This window comes from Eurosta solidaginis, chromosome 2 (genome assembly GCF_040869045.1).
Source record: "Eurosta solidaginis isolate ZX-2024a chromosome 2, ASM4086904v1, whole genome shotgun sequence".
In the NCBI taxonomy this organism is placed as follows: Eukaryota; Metazoa; Arthropoda; class Insecta; order Diptera; family Tephritidae; genus Eurosta; species Eurosta solidaginis.
Genome location: NC_090320.1, coordinates 245,812,866 through 245,834,288, shown reverse-complemented (window position 1 = coordinate 245,834,288; position 21,423 = coordinate 245,812,866). Strand labels below are relative to the sequence as shown.

Here is a 21,423-nt window from a genome sequence, read left to right as displayed (position 1 = left end):
CTGCCCATCTGTCTGTCCGTTAGAACGCAAACTAATCCCTCAATTTTTGACATATCTTGTTGAAATTTGATAAGTTGGTATATTTGGATATCCGATTAATCATTTGTCGCAACCGACCGGATCGAACCATAGCATATATCCCCCATACACCGATTTTTAGAAAAAGAGTTTTCTTTGTCTTTTATTCCTCATTTTAACAATTAGAATATTGAAATTGCACAGGAGGATTACATTTAAGGCCTTCATTTTTGCCTGAAAACATTTTCAAGATCGGTTATATATTGTAACGAATTTTGGGAAATTTCTGATTATTTTGCTGCTGCTGTTAACATTCGAATCCTGAACTGTCGAATAAATAACTCAAATATTCAGTATAGCAATATTTTTTTTTAAGACTACTTTGGTGGTACAATTACAATACTCGCATACTGCGCTAAAGCATGTTAAAATCAAACCGCGCTGCTTTTATACTCTCACTTAGCCTCGTTCACTTATTTCTCCTAAGGTCTATACTTTTCACGAACATGCCAGCTGTAGCTCATACTTGGTTATTATGCTATATATTTGATTATCTGTAGTTTGTTTTTCTTCTAGCTATATGTATATTTATGTGTGAGTAAAATATGCTGCTCTTTCTTCTTCGCTCTTATCTGCTGACTACATATGTGTAGGTGAAGCAATATCTCTGTTTCAAGCTGCTGGTTATGTGTATGTGTGGCTACTTACTTTAATGTATACATGTACTTAAGTGTGTTAAGAAGTTAAGTGAACATCTACTTCATTTTAACATCTAGAAGCTTGCAAATTTCACAGGGTCTTTACATTTAAGGCATATATTGTTGTATGAAACGTCGGTAAGATCGGTCGTATATAATATACATATATCCCATACAACTGTTTATTCAGACTTTATGAATTTTTCAAGTTTCAACACATAATGGTTCTGCTCTATTCATGAAAGGTATTCATAATATAAGTTATCTTTAAGAATTCGTACTAATGTATATTGGAACGATGTTCCGTCATCTCTTGTCAAATTTTGTTTCAAAGCAAACCGGTTTGGCGTTGTGCCATCATCAGTGTCGATTTTCGTTCTGACCTGTTTTTGTCGTTTCTCTTGTATTTATAGTCCCTAGGTACATGAGCACATATTGTCAAAGTGGATGTTTAAGTATATTTATTTGTATGTGCTGTGTGTTCATTCAAAACCGAGGGTGGTTTTTACTGATCGATTTGTGTTGCTGACTGAGGTAGGTAAAAGTCAGTAAAGAAGTTTTTCAAACTTATGTTTTGTTTTTAAACATTTTTATTTTAAATTAAAACTTTATTGATAATGAACTGAGCAATATTTTATATTATTTTTCTCTAATATTAATACTATTTTATAAATATTTCACTTATCAAAATTTACATCTTACATATTATTATGCCGAGTAAACTAGAATACTTTCAAACATTTTCACGTGATTACAAAAAGAATGAATAAACTTATATGATTATAATATAATAAATTTATCTAAATAAATATATGTTTGCGACCATTAGAAAATAACATAAAAGTTACGAAACAATGATAACACAGTGCAAAAAAATTTGAATTTTTTCTTGAAACAGAGTAATAACGGTAATTTTTATAGAACGGACTTCGTATATGTATGTATATTATTTTCGCTGGAGATACTTTTTACTCAATGTTAGGGATGCCAAGGGGTCTTGTGTCAAGTTGTAAAAAATTTGAAAGAGTTTCAACTTTGCTGTCCCAGAATATAATATTGCTTAAGATTTCATACTAACACTTCAATGCTCCACTATTGGTCCTTCCAACGTTTTTCAACACTAAAAAAGAAAATTTCGAAAAAATCTTTAGCAACATGTTCCTGGGCTATAAGTCTGTTCGCAAAAATTACTCTATGCTAAGTCACCTTCAAAAAACCATCTTGGTTACTTTGTTGCAAATTCCCTATTGTACAATGTAATTATTAAATAGAAGATATCATAGTAACCAAACTGCTATGCGAAAAAATTGTATATGCTAACTCTGTATTGAACAAAGATATGGATGGCCTTGGGAGCCAAAGCATTCGGTTAAAGCCATTTTTCGGATAGGAAAATTTAAGTCTCAAACATAGATACTTAAAATGTAGTAAGATAAGTTTCACGTGCAGTATTGTCAAAAATACTATTATAGAGGTTTTTGGTACAAATATATATGTAACATCTCCCAATTTTCTAAAAAAAATGATATATAGGTATATTTTGTTTATATTATACTATATGTTGCTCGGATGGAACTCTTCTACCTAGGTGTTAAAGGAGCAGTTTAATTTTTCAAAGACTGTACGGGATGCTCGCCGTTTCAGGCACCATATAACAATAACGGACAACATATAATATCTAAATTATGGAGGGAAAAGTTCTCCTCTAAAATAAATATAGAAAATAATACAAAAAATGCGTTAACAGTGTTTTCCTTCTCTGATCCAAATTCCGTTTTCTGACACGCTTTTACACTCAGAGAAAAACAACGTTCTAAAATCCAGAACCACCGGACTCAATTTAAGCTTTTCATGTTCATAAGAATAATTTCCCAATAAGGGAAATATAGGAAAAATGCATATTTGCATATTTACTTTTTGACTTTAATAAAAATTTTTTGTTATAAATATTTTTTATTTATGACAAACAAATTATTATCAATAAAAAAATAAATGGGTACCTTTTGAAAAATAATTTCCCCTCCCATCAATGATCAAGCACAGACCGTTCTTGAACCGAGAACGAAAACTATTAAATCGACAAAAAGTCGTTCTCGAAGCATGAGAACGAAAAATCTTAAAGCAAGTCCAAGTAGTGCTTGAAATGAGAACAGAAGGTTCACACATCAATACCAAACTGGTCATTAAACATGAACGGTGTGCTTGCAAAAACTGTTCTTAAAACAACCACATCGATCACGAGTTACGAAAAGACGTACTTAGCAGACTTTTGTTAACGAATGTTTTTAATTTTGAACTTGCTTCGTTCTTTTTAGAACGATTTTTGCTCTGAGTGTATTAGTTTCGTTTGTAGTTCGTGAGTGTGTAAATCTCCTAAGAGCTAGTGGCTTTGTAGAAAAGCGGCAGTTGACTTCTATGGGCCGAAATTCAAGAAATCGATACTAATGCGATGCAGCCCAGCAGATTTCAGGCAGAAATCCAAGCAATAGAAGTTTGCGGTACATAATGTCTAAGAAGAGGCTTATCCTTGAGGAATAACGTCATTATATCAGACAGCTAGGCAGCCTTACGTGACTTGCAGTCCTAAACAATTATTTCTTTGCGTGTAAGCCCTGGAGTTCTAAATGATCTGAGGGCCAAAAACTGCTATAACAACTTTTTATGGTTCAGAGCCCTTCTGTGGACTTACAAAGGCAGACACTAGGGGAAAGATAAGTATCTGGGGAAACAGAGTAGCTCAGACCACACTGGATTAAACGCACGAGGCAAGGACAGGCCGAATAGTTTATGCTCTCAGCAATAAGAGTACCAGCAAACTAATTAATCTAAGCAGATAGGAGCTAAGAACTCTCACAGGGTACTGTATGGAAAACTGTAGTCTACGATATTACCTAACTACGTCAGATCTATCCGATACACACATCTGTAGCTTTTGTGAGCTTGAGGATGAAACGCCGGTCCACATTCTCTGCGAATGCGACGTTCTGGAAAGACAGTGTCTCTCCCCTCTAGGTGAAGTGACTCTTAGTTCTTTCTTGATATGGAGTAAACCACTTGACGTATCTCTATACATAAAAAGCATTCACATACAATTATAGGCTGAGAGGTAAGCATAATAGATCTAAATAAAAATCGCAGTGCAGGTGGCGTAATAATTACTGTTAGTATATCCCATCACTAAAGAAATACTACGGCTTTTAAAAAGTACCCGGTTCTAAAAATGTACCTGGTTCTAAAAACTAACCGGTTTTCAAAAATTACATGGATCTGAAAAAGTTCTAAAAAAGTACCGGACACAAAAACTTACCCAAGCCAAAAAATTACTCTGCTTTATAAAAGCTTCAGGTTCAGCGCATTTTTTTTTTTAAATATTTTTCTAACTCTCAGTTTATTTCAATTACCAAAATAAATTTTGAGTTTCGCAAAATGCAGAAAACAATTTTTTTTTCAACCATCAGCATTATGGTCCCTAATCAGGCGCCATTCGTCAATCGAAGTAAGAATATTGAACACATTTTACTGCACTACGCATGCGCTCCACTACAAAATAATCAATCTTAATTCTACTAACTCTAAACTACTACAAGTAAATATTTAAGTAAGTATATGTATGTACTTTTAACCTAACTAACAGTCCAATTGGCCACACTTCACGCCTACTTCAGTACATTTGCACTCCAAACACGGACTGGACAATTCCAATATGATGCGTCCTACACGATACATACGCCCGTAGATATTACAGCCGGCCAGCTTTAGCACACCCGCCGGATCAATTAAGCTATTCGAAGCGCTGTGTTGCACCTCAACAGAGGTTGTTGTAGTTGTGACAGCGCCTGCTGCGCTAGCATCTAACATTTGTGGTGCCACATTTGCTGCTGAAATTATTTGTTCAATATCTCTTTGTACTAGTGGTACACTTGTTGTTGTTGTCGTAGTTGTCGTTGGTGTCAACGTTGGGCCGCTCGGTGGAAAACTTTCGTGCGCTGCCTCTAATCCTTCAAAATGATTCGATGAATGCTTATAATCCATCAAACCTAGCATATCGACTTCCGCATGTTGGCCAACCACAAATGGACGTACGGTAGTGCGTTTCACATCGAAGCTGGCATCCATAAAGGGCAACGTATCAAAAGGTGAACGTAGTAAAGGTTTCGCTGTGGGCGGTTGTGGACGCAGTGTTGTTGTTGTAGTTGTTAGTGACACAGACGGTGCGATGGTTGTTGTAGTGGTGGTCACTGTTGTTGTTTTGTTGCTATTGTAACGTTTATAGCTTGTGCCTAATACAGTTGGAATTTTTGTCGTCTGACGCCGTAACAAACTCAATTTTGGCCGTGTAATCTTTGGCTTTGTAGTCGTTGCTATTTTTGTTGTTGTATTGTATCTGTGTCCTGCCGGCGTTTTCGGCTTAGGCCTAAATCTTGTTGCGCCAACAGCGGTCGCATTTAATTTGTGGTTTAAAGCAGCCAAAGAAGTTGCTGAGTTTGCATAAATTGTCGATGCATATGGTTTCTTTGTTGTTGTGCTTGCTTTTATCGTCGTTGTAGGACTTGTTGTTGTTGTCCTCTTTGTTGTTGTACTAGTGGCTGTTGTTTTCGGTATTGCCGTTGTTGTTGTTGTTATGAGATTCGGTATTAACGTCACCACTGCCTGTGGCAGTTCTTCTGGCAAGGCTTTGAATGGTGGCACTGGCGTAGCGCCCACGGTTACATTAACTTCGGTCAATCCTTCAATCAAATCCGGTTCGCCATCGCCTAAGAGTAAGTCTAAAAATGATGATATTGTATTTTTGTGTTCTTCCTTTTTCGGTGGCGCTTCTTCGGGATCTTTCAATCTCATTGTTGTCTTAAGAGTTAATTCATTGTGAACCATTTGGGAGGTCTGCGGTTCAGCAGTTGTTATGTGTATCACCGTATGGCTTAAATTGTCTACGTCATCAAAGCGCTTAATTGGTTGTTGTTGTGCAGGGTTTTGAGCAATAATTTTTTCTTTGTCTTCAATAAGCGATGTTAGATCAGGTGGTGGTTCGGTTCTGATGACGTCCTTGAATGGGTCGGGAGTTGTGATTTCTGTGAAAGATGGAAAAAAATTAGTACATGTCTTGCAGTAGCAGTAGCAAGGGCTTAAGCAGAGTGTGATTGTCTTCCGTATATTAACGGAATGTAGGCTAGGCACTTTCTAAAGCTTACCGTGCCAAAAAAGTAATATCGCGAGATAGCGTTTGGATTTTTTGACTGCGACGGGTGAGGCAGTAGACAACTGATAGTATTTCAGATTTCGAGCAGAGGTGGGAAGAGCGTTGTGTAGAAGCAACTTTACCGTAGACGGTGGCATTGTACTGAAAGGCAAAACGGGAAGTAATAGCCGAGCCTCACATATGCATATGGTCAAAAGCAGTTGAGAAAGCGCTACGGAAAATTGTGAGCAACTACCGAGAAACAACTCAGCAGGGGAGCACCTTACTCCGCCTACATATTTAGTGGTAGAGCGAAGAAATGGCCTGCACATAGCAGAGAAGCAGTGTAGTAGGGGTAACAAGATTATAACGGTGCTAAGCAGCAGGGGATGCTACTACAGTTGATTCTTGAACATACTAAGGAAATTTCATAACAATGCTGCTCTCCTGCTGGACGACTGAAATCCCCCAACCCATGTTACACACTTTCATTCAATTTGTTATCTATATATATAAAATAGGATGTATGTATGTATGTTTGTATGTTTGTGTGTTTGTATGAGGCTTATGGAATCCGAAAATACCACGGCGATTTTATTCAAATTTTCAGGATAACTTAGTAGGAACCCGTTAGTAGGAACCACGGCGATTTTATTCAAATTTTCAGGATAACTTAGTAGGAACCCGGAGAGTGTTTGGAAATTTTTTTTCCGGGAAGTGGACCAGGGACCGATTTATTCTAAACTATTGTATATATGGCTCCATTTGCCTGAAATTTCGTATGTAGGTAGCGTTATATCTAGAATAAAATGTAGGATAATTTTTTTCCGGGAAGTGGACCTGGATACATTTTGGTGACTAGGGTCTCGAGATATAGGACAAATTGTGGACCCGGGCACCCCTAGAATGTGTTTATACAATATGGATATCAAATGAAAGTTGTTGGTGAGTGCTTTAGTACAGGGTAGTTTTCATACCTATTTGTGGCTAGGGTCTCGAGATATAGGCCAAAACGTGGACCCGGGCACCCCTAGAATGTGTTTATACAATATGGATATCAAATTAAAGCTGTTGATGAGTGCTTTAGTACAGGGTAGTTTTCATACCCATCGGTGAGTTGGATCTCGAGATATAGGCCAAAACGTGGACCCGGGCACCCCTAGAATGTGTTTATACAATATGGATATCAAATGAAAGCTGTTGATGAGAGCTTTTAAGTAATTTTCATTGTGATATTCGATTTAGTCGCATCAACCTGGCAAAACTGATAAATATGCTTGCGAAGCCGAAATAACGACCTGAATTAATAATACCCACATACCTATATACATACGTCCTATTCGATTTGCCTGAAATTTGGTATATAAATTTGCCTATATTAGTATTTACGATGCTTTTTTCCGGGAAATAGACCAGAGACGGACTGGGATTAGGACTGGGACTGAGACTGAGACTCGGAGTGTGATTGGGACTCGGAATGGGACTAGAACAAAATACATACCACCCTCTGGGACTGGCAATAAGATATGAAGAAGAATGCGAAGAACTTGAGAGAAGAGAAAAGAGAGAAGCAGACTGAGAAAGAGATATAATGAGACGAAGATGGAGATAGATGAAGCGAAAAATACGGAGGGAGGAGTGAATACAAAGATTAGGAAAAAGTGTAGAGGGGCGAGGGCAGAGTTAGACGGAAAAAGCTTATTAAAATGTATGCAGATATACCAAATTTAGGGCAGAACAACGTCTGCCGGGTCTGCTAGTAGACTATGAACAAGGAAGCTGTCGAGAAATAAAAACACTTGCTTATCAATTCGTTATATTTATTCTAAGCCGCACGTAAATCACGCCAAGCAATCCGAAGTTAAAGCAAAGAAAATTGAAAATTTTTTATTTCGTTTCATAAAGTGGCTTTCAAACTGTGCGGACAATTTTAAAGCCACATCATCATAATTTCACAGTTTGCATTGTCAAGATTTCCATATCATTTGAAAGTCGTAAGCTTTCACCACCTTTGTGGTATAAAGAGTAATTCCTATCTTAACTTACCGAAAGCCTCCATTTCAATGATGGAACTAATAATATCCAAACACTTGATAAAATGTTTCTAAAAGAAGTGACTTAGAACTCGGAAAGATATTTGTTTGCCGGTGAAAATTAAACGATAGGAAATCATGGTTTTTAAGTGCAATACAAAGCTTTATACCTTCACAGTTTCCCCAACCTAATTGTTCACCTCACTTGTTTTAAGCGAATTTTGTTAAGAATTTGTATTTGTTTATTTTTTTTTTGTGCATCGTCCCAATATTTAGCAGGCGAGACCTTGTCGAATCAGGTTCCTTTTGGAACTAAAAATCTTAACGTGGTGGTAGAGTGGTGTAATGCACAGTGAATTAAAAACTATATTAAAAACATGCCGAACATAACTTTAGCGCTTATCAACCCCTTGAATCTGATTTATCTTTATTCGTCTTTTATTTCTTCAAAGTAGGTGAGTTACTTTTTTGGCCTCAGATGCAACACCATTCAAACGATTGTCTTTGCAACATGAAGAAGAGTTCAGACATATGAAAAAATTCAACTGAAAATATTTGATTACCTAGCTTTCTAAATGAGGCACTTAACTCGATATTTAACAGCTAAAGCGTTTTTTACTAGTAATAGTTTTTGAGCCACTCTTTACATCATAAGAGGTATTTTGACTCGAGATCGTACAGCTTGCGAGTTTTTAACTAGCGACAGTTTGCGAGCCAATGTTCCACCGAATACAAAGCTTTATAGCTTCAGAGCTTCCCCAATCCAAATGTCAACCTTACCTACGCGAGTCATGTCGCAAATATTAATGTATCATACACATACATAGTCCTCAAAGAACTAGGGGAAGGTTTAATGTGGTCATGTTAATCATTCCCGAGATGATCGAGATAGTACCTTAATGGTGCGTTGTTATCGCAACGTACTGGATATATATTCGACAAAGGACCATCAACATCGATAACACTATGTATAAGGGAACAATTTTCCGTAATCACTTGTCAAATTTGGTTTCGAGTTGAGCTTACGAGATCTCGAACATGTTCGAGAAGAGATTTCTCGCGAGTCTCGCCTTATCGCGAGATTCTCGAATCTCGAATTACTAGCATGGCTCGTGTAATTTTCGAATCTCGAATTACTCGTAAGGCTTATGAGATTCTCGCATCTGGAATTACTCGTAAGGCTCGCGAGCTTCTCGACATTCAATTTAATCGATTCATTGGCTGTTTTATATAGAGCATACGATTTCTTCTGGAGCACAGGTCAAAATGTCCGCTTAACCACAAGTAAAAAACCACGAAATGTATCGAATATTGCCAATGCAGCGACTGAATTGAAAGTCGAGAAAATCGCGAGTATTACGAGTAATTCGAGATTCGAGAATCTCGCGAGCCTTACGAGTAATTCGTGATTCGAGAATCTCGCAAGAAGCCGTGTTCTTTATGTCTCGTTGAAAAATAAAATATTGCGAACAAAATTATATGCATAATAAATATGTTTTGAAATAAATATCATTGAAGCAATATAATAAACAAAAAAGTCATAAGTAAAAAAAAACCAACACTGCGATTAAGTATGAATATCGAGAAGCTCGCAAGATTTACGAGTACTTGGAGACACGAGAATCTAGTGAGAAGTCGAGTTCTCGATTTCTCGGCTCTCTAAAATCTCGCTTGTGTTCGAGAAGAAATTGTAAGCTCTAGTTTCGAGACCAACCGGTTTCGGCGATGTGCCATCAGCAGTGTCAATTTTCGTTCTCCACCTCTCTCTAACACTACCCAAAACATTCTAGGAGTGTCTTTATCGCTCATACACCAATTTATCCTCAGAGTCAATATTTAATCGTAGTTACCAGAACTCCTAAACAACATGTGCATGTAGCTGATATTGTTTTCAAAGCTCTTCCTCTATTTTTGCATCAAAGTTTGAAAGTTTTTTTCTTTTACATTGAGTTGTTAGAAGGCCGACATTTTCTGCTTAACTCACAGATCAGAAAGGACTGGAACTATGAGATTAAAGGCCCGAAGTACTCTTGTTCTTTGGCAGCTTGAAATCCATTCAGATTTTAATTGTTTTTAAAACAACGCATTTGATTTCTGACATGTAATGGAACTTGATGCAATTTTTTCTGTGTATACATTAGGACAGTTTGGAAGCACCTGCATCTGACAGCACTGAGGCTTGTTTCCTAGCAAAGCAGTACATAGTTTTACAGCGGCATTACCTTTGGGAAAATAAAGCCTTATACACTGTGTTGGAAGTGTTTTTATATTCATGTGAAATTACTATATTTAAAACCCCTGACAACTGTAAAGCGATTGAGATTCAAAAAGTTTAAAAATAAATGTTTTACTCAACAAATTTGAGATCTTGTAGGGGTATGATTCATTAATTTTTCAAAAGGTGTATTAATCTTAATATATAAAAAGCTCGTGTCACAACATTTTCGGCCGCGATGGACTCCTAAACTACAGAACCGATTTTGAATTTGTTTTGCACGCCGTGTGTAGTTTGATCTAACTTGAGACATAGGATAGGTTATATCTCAGTTTATAGTCGCAATATTATTTTATTGCAATTTTTTTTATTTGTTTATACGTTTATACGTATACGCAGTGGCACTCATATTTTCAGGTGGTGCGGATATACTCCCGTGTTATTGATTGGTGTTTATTTAAACAACCTGCTTATCAATAAAAAATATTATAGCGAATGATATCAAGTATAGCAGATCACCAGGCCCGCCGAGAGGGTGTGGGTGGGGGTTTCTGAGGGAGCCCGCGATTTAGAGGTACTATGACATTTTTTTTTATTCAGGAGAGTCTTTAGTTGTGTAGAGGGTAATTTTCATACCCCTGGGTGACTAGGGTCTGGAGATTTAGCCCAAAACGTGGGCCAGTTAATGCCTAGAGAATGTTTATACAATATGGATATCAAATGAAAGCTGTTGATGAGTGCTTTAGTACAGAGTAATATATTATCCAGAGACGGACTGGGATTGGGATTAGGACTAGGACTGTGACTGAGACTCGGAGTGGGACTGGGACTGGGACTGGAATAAAATACATACCACCCTCTGGGACAGGCAATAAGGGATGCAGAAGAATGAGAAGAAATTGAGAGAAGAGAAAAGAGAGAAGGAGACTGAGAAAGAGATAGAATGAGACCAAGATGGAGATAGATGAAGCGAAAAAGACGGAGGGAGGAGTGAATAAAAGGATTAGGAAAAAGTGAAGAGGGGGAGGGCAGAGTCAGACGGAAAAAGCTTATTAAAATGTATGCAGATAGGCCAAATTTAGGGCAGGACAACATCTGCCGGGTCTTCTAGTATATTAATAAATTTCAAACATTCTGATGCAGCGCCGCTGAAACTCAGATTCCATAATCTCCACAAGATATAATAAATAAATGAGTAAAGCTAAAAATTCGTTGATGAAATTTTTTAGGCAGACTTCCTTCGTAAATAAGTCATCATCCTTTTTTCAAACTCACATCAAAATAAAGTCCTTTCATTTCTCCGCTATTTTTAAACTCCACTTTTATGAATACCAGAAATTCTTAGAATTTTCGAAACGGAAACGTGCCGGAAACTACCATTGGCTCTTTCATAGGGATGGCATTTACACAGAAATCGCTCACCAATCTCTTTGGTAGTTACGTCTTTACAACTTCTGCAGTGTGGTATTCCACACTCATATTTTAGCCATGCATATCTGAAGCCCAATGACCTGGGCGGACCGTTATAAGTTTTTGCATGTCAGCTGTAGGTCTACGAAGTAGACTCCATGTAGCAGTCATCCAAGTAAAGATATAATTTTTCTTTAACTTCTTTATTGATTGATCTTGTTCCCACTTTGGATCATACCTGATTTTAAAGATTTTCATCTCAAAAATTGTATAAATATCAGTTGGGACTAAAAAAAGCTACACGTGGTGGAAAACTCTAATCAAAAGCTCGTTCGAACCAACCTCAAGCGGGTCCGAAAACTAATTAGGCGGAATCAAGGGTACTCCAAAGGCAGTTCTCCAAACATGATACAAAGAGTATGATGGAAGAACTTACTTATTAAGCAACTATGACCAAAATTTTAAAGTTCAAAGTACTCACCAATAACTTTTGTGAGATTCGCTCTAAGTGGCTCACTTGTGTTGATATCAATAATATGCTTTGTCACTTGATAATTTGACGCATCAACATATGGCGGCAGCGCATCTATGTGCAGTTCATCATCTTCACCCAGCACCAGAGGATCTTTGGGCACAAAGCCACCTTCAGTTTTAGTGGGTGGCGAAAAACCTTTGTGTTCCAACTCGGCGCTATTAAAATCATATTTTACAAAAGCTGCTGCTGCTGCCGTTGCACCATTCGCACCATCCAACTTGCCACCACCAACTGAGGATGACATTACCGGTGCTGAAGGGCCTTCAACTTTAAATTTATAAATATATTCCGCTTTATTATCATCCACCAAATCAGGATAGATGGGGAAGTGTGGCTCGGTGATGGCTGGATACATATTACCCTCATCATATTGATCATAATCGATTTTTACGTTGGGCGATTTTGCATGATAATAATCGTATGGCAAATTATTGCGATCAGCCTTAACCGCATCGGTGGGTAGAAAGGGTATAATTTTCAAATTTGGTAAACTTGGTGGTAACGTAGGCTGAGCATTAGCATCGAAAGGATCAGCATCTAAAATGGTGGGATTAGTTTCGATTATAAGTGGTTTAAGTGTGGTGTTTGGTGTAATGATAGTGATGCTGGTGGTGTTTATAATGCTAATTGGTGCAGGTTTTGGTGTGGTGGTGGTGCTGCTTGCTTCCGCCAAAGTTCCAGATGACGCCTCAGTTTCCGCTGTCGAAGTTGGTATCGAATCTGTGCTATTCACTGCAATTTCAGTAACCTCCTTAGTTTCTTGTATACTCTCTGCCAGTGACACGTTTGCACCTTGCTCAGGCAGTGGTTTAAACACCGTTACATCTAACATTACATTCGTTTCCATTGCCTCAGGCGAAATTGTGAGATTTGCAATCTTTGAGTTGATACGCATATGTGTGGGTTTGTTGAGTATCGGCAACGGTTTGAAGGAAGGTGGTGGTGGCTTGGTTTTTGAAGTTGTTGTGATTTGTGTGCTTTCATCTATGTCTGTTGTTGTTGAGGCTGTTGCGTTCGCTTTTTCAGGCACTCGAGCCTGCGTGCTATTGCGTACATTATCCACGCTCAGCATATCGGAGAGCCCATCTAGCAAAGCTGTTAAGAGTCCGTTTTGCTTCTTTTCAGGCGGCGCATTTGTGGTTGACTGGATTGGTGTTTTCACGTTTGTTTGTGTTGTTGCTTTTGTTGTCAACTGCGTTTCTGTGTCATTTAGTGGACGACTTGTAGTCGTCCTGTGCAGCTTGTCTTTGGGTTTGTACGTTGTTTTGGGCATGAATTTTAATTGCGTATGTTTTTGCGTGGGTTTTTTTGTAGACACTGATAAGCTCGGTGTTTCCTTAGCGCTCAGCTTTGACGGTAGCTTCGTGCTGGGTTTAGTTTGTGTTGTTGTTGCTGATGTAGATTTTGTTGTTGTTGCATACGCTTTTTTACCAGGTATTGTTGGTCGCGGTCTAGCAGAGCTCAATATTTTTATGCTACTCGCAGTCGGCCGCTCTGCTATTTTTGTGATATCTGATGTAGAACTTTCCACTAGTTTTGAAGATATCGCCGTTGTATTCTCCACTGATTTCGTGCCGCTCATTTTTGTGCTCTCCACTTCTTCTGGTTTCGTGGTGCTTACTTTTGGAGCATCCGTTCTGCTTTCTGCTGACTTTGGCGTGCTCGCAGTAGAGCTGGCAACTGCTTTTATAGCTCCGGCTGTTTTACTGCTGCTTTCCACAGAGTTTGTTTTAGAAACTGCATTAGTTTTCGTCACTTTGTACTCCATATTGTGATTCGATTCTTGTTTCTTCTCAAGTTCTCCATTTAACCCTAAAAATTTAATGTTCGGCATCTCCACTGTTTCATTTGTTTGCTGTGCGCCCACCACAATCTCACCGCTACCAGACAAATCACCACCAAAATCATGATCAACTCGATCTATACTATGCTCAGCACTCGGCTCATATTGAGCGCTTATGGTAGTCTCCAACTCCCCCATTCCATTTCCATCTGTTGTTGTGCCCACCACCTTATTTACATCATCATCTGGACCCAACAAAAGATCTACCCATGAAATTCCATCATACGTTGTGGTCGTTTTCAAATCAGGTTCACCTTCTTCCGTCACTTTTGTAGACAACGCGCCATCATCTTCATCATTTCCTAACAACAAGTCTAAGAAACTCACTTCTGTAGATGCCGCATCCTGCGCGACTGGCTGTGTGCTACTCGCATCAGTCGCATCGTCTCCTTCTATGACGACTTTAGTTAAAGGTGTCTGCAATTTGTCTGCCAAATTTTCCGAAATCATTATCTCATCATTATTACCATCGATTATTTCCAAACCCTCACGTATTGTATCCAAAATACTTTTCTCATCATTCTTTTGTAATATATTTTGGTGATGATGCGTCACTGCTGCTGTCACTGATGGATGTCTATCGGGTGGATATTCGATCGGTGGTAGACGCTTAGTGTCATTGCCATTTAGTTCATCCTCTTTGCCGAAAAGCAATGAAAATAAATTGAATTGACGTGAGCTTTGTGCACGCTGACTGCCACAATCGTAACTGGATGGACAGCATTGGCCCTTTGGCACAACCGGTATACAATTCTTGAGAGCGGGTGAGCATTTCTTTGGCGCACAACGACGTGTACCACGTATACAAAAGCAAATGTCACAAGGCTTATCGGGATCGGAGCGCATTTTTTGTCCTTCCACATAGAATTGTTGATCAACAGTGCAGCCACGATTTCGCTGCAAACGCTGTGACATGCGCAGGTAATGTTTGTTAGACGTTTTACGGTAGCGCACTTCTTGTGACGATTTTCCTGCTGGTTTGCTAGTGCAATCGTAACGTACCGGACAGCAAGTGGAATCGACAAAAATGGGCTTACAACCTTCAACGGGTAGCATACATTTTGGTTTGACGCATTTCTCGGTGCCTCCTGACGGAAGAAGAAGAATAATAATATATTTATCAAACAATCTTTGAATGCTGAGCAATTCCACGCCTTTTATGTAATCGCACAATCACAATCCCCGCTCACTTACCAATACAATAACAATAAGTACAAAGATTTGATGATGACATTGCTGAACCAGATTTGTAGACGGTGCCGTTCTTGACACAAACTGTAAAAAATGAATGAAAGGAGAAAGGATGAAGTAAAGATTACATCACATTTGAGCGTGAGGAAGTTATAATTACAGTGGCGCAGTTTGTGAAAAAATGGAGTAAAAGGTATGAGTAAAACTCATTTCAATATTTGTGTTTTAAGCCCAAAACATACGTATAATGGCTGTGGAAGTAAGGCTCAGCCTTCTCCGGTCAGACCTCTTTGGTAAACATCAGGCAAGTTATAATACAGTTAGGCTGAGTGATTTGCCAGTGGCAGCATTTGGGACCATCCCCAAAAAATAACGTTATTCGAATCCCAAAGAGGCCCCAAAGGGATGATATGTCTTTTCTAGACTCTGAGTACATGGCCGCCTTGAAGGATGGCTGGCAGCTTAATCACAACATGAGCAACGGTATCCACTTGAAAAAACTCTCGCTCTCCATTTTTCAGTTGAAACTAACAGTCATAGAAGATGCTGGTCGATGTAAGTTAAACAGAGGAATATGCTCACAATACACCTATAATTGCTATCGATTTAATGCTACAACTTTTACGGGTAGAAAGAAGTCTTTTGTAAACTCCAGGAAAGTTGTAATACAGTTAAAGTGAGTGATTTGACAGTGTCAGTATTTGAGGGCCACCGCCGAAGAATAACGTTATCCGAGTCCCAGAGAGACACGAATGGGATGATATGTCTAGTATAGACTTAAAGGATGACTGCAAGCTTAAAGGCAATGTAAGCAGCGGTATCTACTTGCACAAACTCTCCGTCTTCCAGGCGAAAATGAAAGTCATAGAAGATGCTGACCGATGTCTGTTAAACAAAGACCATAGCTCTTCGGGACAGTAGCACTTTATTGATGGTAGAAATAGATTATAAACAGTGGCTAAAGGAGCTGGTATCTCAGTCTATTATAGCACTGATGTGGATCCTAGATAACATTGGTGTATCCGGGAATGGAACTGGCATATTACCGGATCACTGGATGATGGAAGTACACTACAATCTATTGGAAAGGGGAGGAAAAAGTACAGCTATATGGTGCTGATGGCAGCATCCTCTTGAAGTCACCGCCGACCTCAGGGCATGTAATAGGGGTGCTATTCGTCGAAAACGCTGTCGAAGTTTATACACATATCGCCCTTCTCAAATTACTAGCAGAATACTAGAGGTGAACTAATTCATAATCCCTGTCATCGATTTACCGAACAAATGCTCATTTTTATTTCTTTCCCCAGTCTGCGCCACACCTCTTTCGACTAATTTTACTTTGAAATCTCCTGCGAGGATCTGGTGGCCAGTTAGATCTCGAGTATTGTCTACAACATGACTGTATTTATTCTGTTTGCTGTTTTGCGTCACGGGATCTACATGATAAGCCAACTCCTAACGGAACCTTCAAACGGAGGTTTTGCCACATCATTCCTAAAGGGCGACCCCGTTTAGAAAAAATGTTTCTAAATTATTTGAATGTTGCAATTTATGTGACTTGAACACAGAACCTTCTGGTAAAACTTCATAGGGTTTTATAGCTAGAAATGCCGTCAAGTGCCAAGAGCGCCTCGTTCAAGTTGGAAAACTTCGTTTTGGTGTCTCTTTCAAAAAATATACTTCTAGAAGCTAATTTTGAGTGTTATATTAATAAGATTATCATTAAAGGAAGTCGACAAGCCATACTTGATCAGGCTTTGTGATATGTACTTTCCAGCTACGGAGACTTCCTATTTCCCACCAACTACGATTTTACTGCAAAAAATTCTGACTACTGTAGAACATCAACTTCGCCCCTCACAAGCTTCAACATTTTTTCTCTTTCTGGAGAGAAGTGGGGAGGAATTCATCCAGAGCAGTGGACTAGGCTGGTGGTACACGATGGGTTGAATTAGCTAGAAACGATTGGTGAGGGAGTTTCTGGCAGAAGCTCTATGTAAGCAGCTCGTTCAAGCACCCCGATCTATCCATCATCTTCCAAGCGGAAATCAACAAAATGAAAGATCTGGTGGACGCATTCTGTTTCTTGAACAGTAAAGCGGCTATTACAGCTCCAAATGCAGCTGTGGTGCTTTCAAAGATGGTTTGTAAGTGCTTATCCCTGAACTGTTTTATAATTGGTATTATTTCAATCCAGCATAACAGCAAACATCGTGCGGATCTTTTCGCCCACATGGGTACAACGGAACTGCAAATGAACCGCCTTCGGTCCTCCTCTAAGCAAGGGGCCGCGACTTAGCTAAGCAACTGCAGGGCGGAAAATAACCCTTGTTGTGTAACGAAGTGTTGCTGGATGAATGAGATCGATCTTGGGAGGCGGCCCGCCGAAGCTTTATGTTCACAATGTTTCATCTAGTCTTAGTGATTTGGGCCCTGATGCATCAATGGAACTCCTTGTGGTACATATTGGCATACTTTTTTTGCTGTAGCTGGAGAATTATGTCACGGAATCCTTGGGAATCCACGGGAATTCATTCAAAGGTCGAGTCTTTTTATAAAGTCCGTCGGTGATTCGCAGCGATTCCGAAATAATTCATAGCATAACGGGTCTTTGTGCTCGTGCCGAGGTCGCTACCAGTGAATAAAACCCAATATAACCCTGAAAAAAATGCGACGAGTCTACGATCAATTCGGAATGAGAATCATAAATGAGTAAGGCGAGGCTTTGGCGACCCCAATTTCCTCAAATAACTAGGGAATAGGGAGTGTTATGGCCTGAAAGGTTCGATGGTTCCTGAGATGATCGGACTAGCACCATAATGTTGCTTTATACCGGAACGTACCGGATCTGTATATGGGAAAGGACGTAAACCTTCGGTGGAGTTATCCCTATTGTTTTAATATTTCCTGTGGAAAAACCAATTGTTTATACCTGAACGGGTAATGTAGCAGTGATCCTCTTAATAGGCATACTGTCGAACCGCTCCTCTTTCTACTCTTCATAAACAATTACGAGTACTGTCGATCAGATATTTTTCGTACTTGACTAGCTCCAAATGTACCCAGATTGGACCAGGCGGAATCAATCATACCCTAATATAGAGAAAAGTGAAAAAAGGAAAGCACTTCTCATTAGGTTAGCCGCACAATTTTTGTAGGGAACCTAATTACTTAATCCAACAAATTTGAGTTTTCTTTTCTATTTCTGAAAATTTTGCTATTTACTCCACTGTAGCGTGTACAATAATTTCTAGCATAAGTAAATGTCTACTCACCATACATATCTACTTCAGAATCATCGGAACGCCTCTGCAACATATTATCATTTACAACGCGATCAATAGACTCCCGTTCGTAGTGATCCAAGTAAGCGATAATGCGACGTGTTGCCGGTATCTTATAGAAGGCTTCCAAACGCGCACAGGACAAATATGGACAACAAGAGTTCCGCTGTTGCACAACAATGCAACCACGAGGTGGTGGCATTGGCATTTCGGGGCAAACCTTCAAACGGCAAACGAGCGTCTTCTTCTGGCATTGGCATGTCAGACACTTCTCCATGGTGGGCACAAGCGACCTGTCTGCATACCAAGTGCCATTATGATGACAGCCTGAAATGAGACAAAACGAACAAACAAGCAGCGATCAGTGATAAAATAATCGAAAAATTAAAAGTAAATGTGATTAGCAAAGAACCGGTTAAAATTGAATGAATGTAAAGTTCGCGCATGCGTATTTTGTACCTCTAGAGAAATGTTGAAAGTGTGTTGTATGTTTGTGTGTGTGTGTGCATGTAAGTGGTAAATTAAAAAGTGACAATGAAAATACAAGTTAACGCCTCAAAATGTATAGCTAACACGAGCCATTGCCATAGCCCCATCAGCCGTATTGTAGACCAAACGCAAGTAAAACGAGCTAACTTAGGCATTCATTATAATTATCGCACACGAGCATGAGTGGCATGTTTACATCGCTAGTGTTGCACTGGAAGGGAGGAGGTACAGACATACTACAAGCAAGAGTAGGAAATGATAAGTAGATATAAGAAATGTTTGTGATATTAGGACGAGTTTTATATGGAGTTCAAAAAGTGTATAATTTAATTGTCAACAGCGTCGTAATTTTGTTATTGTTTGTTTTGAATACTTCACAGCTTGTGTTGTTGTTTTCGCAGTTTTTGTTACAATTTGACTGGTCAATCATGTGAGCAAGATATTATCGCGCACGAGATATGTAATTTAGTAATTTTCATTTTAACTGCAATCTATTGTAAGCGTGTAGCAAAAAACTCTCCTATCTTTTAAGACAGTATCTTTGTTGCAGCGATGAGAGAACACCTCGGAATGGAGGTAAACGACGGCTAGAAGAGAAGTGAAAAGGGATACGCCACAAGTTGATAATCTGATGACCTGTCAAACCTTGTCGGAAGGAAGTGTACAAATACACGGACAAAAGTTTCAATATTAGTGAAAATTGATATCCATGAATTTAGACCACCCTCAATTTGGTATCGCTGGCGCTTTCTGATATAGTGTACTGTGAGAAGCCTCTTGCAAGTAATCTATTTTGGAAACCTAATGCAGAAGGCAGGGCTTGAAAGGTGTGAGTTCCTTTTGTACTGCAGTCATAGAGCAATTGCCAAAAGCTGGAGGCTCTCTCCAAGTGTAAAATATTAGCCGTATAATGTGATGGTGAAATCGATTTTTTTTAGGAGTTCTGGTCTAATGAACCGCACAGTTGTGTCCGCCGTCGGCAGCTGGGGTTTGGTAAACATATTCATGGATGCATTGACGCTGCTCGATCATCGCTTGAGCCGTTGGGAAATTTCATTTATAATATACCTATCAAGTGGATATCACGTTAAGGTCTTGAACCATGCGGTTGAGTGATGCACGAGATTGCTTGACCTCACAGCAGTGGCATCGAATTAATTAATATGGTGCAATATTTAAGTATTATTTTGAACAAGAAACTATCCTGGAGATCAAATGTGGAAGATAGGGCCAGTAAGGTCGCTGTTGTCTTGAACTGCTGCACGTGGGCTACCGGCAAGATATGGGGCTCTCGCTAAGAGTAATACACTGGCCTTATGAGATACTAGTCAAGCCGATTCTGCTCTAAGGGGTAGAATATATTGGACACGGTGAGCACCACTAAAATTAAATGGGTTTGAAATGAAATGCTGAACAAACAGTTCTTATTGAATACCTAGAAACCTGAGCATCTCATTAGACATCTGATTATAGAGGCCCCACCTCCCATGGGCTTAAGAAGTAATTTCTGCAAGCATTATGAGGAAATACGGCACCTGAGAATACAGCCGCATGTAGAAGAAAAACCGAAACACATCCTCAGTGATATCTACAAAAAGGCATCGCCCTAGGGAATACCGTTCTTAAAGATAAATACACCCGCATTCGCTAGGGAGAAGCGCATCACTCTAGCTCAGCCATGATCTGGATACTGTAACAGGTTAAATTCTTACCTATCCAAAATCAATCCCGATACACATAATGTATGTCCTGCTTGCAATGTGTTCCCACATGATACCAACCATCTCTTTAATTGCAATGTGGAACCAGCGCCTTTAACACCCCTCTCACTGTAGCACACCTTTGGTTCAGCCCTATTGGAACTGGACCAGCTGCGGTTTATCTAGTGACCATCTATATAATTTTGTTATTTACCATAATTATATAAATTAATTTTTGCCCCAGTTTTACCAAATCCATCAAAAAACAATTTGCCTTCATGATAAAGTCAACTATTTAGAGAAAAAAGGAAAATACCAAAGAGTAAAGAAATTAACAACGCTTGCAATGATATCTCTCATTAAGTTTCTAGCTGATTTTCATCAGTGAAATATTTATTCCCATAGGCAGTGCAATAAGCAAATCAGCTCAATGAAGGCTAAGTACAATGTTGCTGAAACAAAGTTGACAGAACTAACAAAACACAAACAGACAAACAGGGTGATGAACTCAACAACAACAAGCAAATGTCCAAGAAAATGAATGACAATAGAAAACTTTAGAGAAATGCTAATGCTGTGACACAATAGTGAAAAGCGTTGACAATAAAGATTTGTATACAATTGAAAGAAGCAACAAAAAAGCAAAAAAAAAAAAAAAAAAAAACATGTCAACAACAATGAGGCCCAACAAGAACGTGGAAAACGAATGCTGCACGTACGAAAGTAAATAAAAATTTAAAAAGAGCGTTGTTATTGTTAATGATAGTGGTGATGTTGATATTTGGATTTGTCTAGTTTTTATACCTTTCATGAACATGAAATGGTATT

At 38.9% G+C, this 21,423-nt stretch overlaps 1 protein-coding gene across 1 annotated transcript; it reads right to left on the bottom strand.

Annotated features, from left to right (window-relative positions):
- Positions 1–3,603: 3,603 nt before the first annotated feature.
- On the bottom strand, positions 3,604–18,698 carry LOC137242700 (mucin-2). The gene is made up of 5 exons (XM_067769949.1): positions 18,398–18,698; positions 15,123–15,203; positions 13,806–15,016; positions 12,032–13,676; positions 3,604–5,785 (listed from the first exon to the last, which is right to left on the bottom strand). Exons 1-5 carry the CDS (start codon positions 18,681–18,683, stop codon positions 4,344–4,346), a joined length of 4,665 nt encoding a protein of 1,554 aa, XP_067626050.1. The 5' UTR covers positions 18,684–18,698; the 3' UTR covers positions 3,604–4,343.
- Between the last annotated feature and the right edge of the window lie 2,725 nt (positions 18,699–21,423).

What these genes read in the sequence shown, in the direction of transcription:
- LOC137242700 (XM_067769949.1), bottom strand. Translation starts at nt 18,683, where the DNA reads ATGGAGAAGTGTCTGACATGCCAATGCCAGAAGAAGACGCTCGTTTGC. An exon ending in CAGTTTCTAAAACAAACTCT is followed by an intron (nt 13,677 to 13,805) that starts GTGGAAAGCAGC and finishes GAAGAAGTGGAG; the next exon opens with AGCACAAAAATGAGCGGCAC. An exon ending in GAATCTCACAAAAGTTATTG is followed by an intron (nt 5,786 to 12,031) that starts GTGAGTACTTTG and finishes CATCTTTCACAG; the next exon opens with AAATCACAACTCCCGACCCA.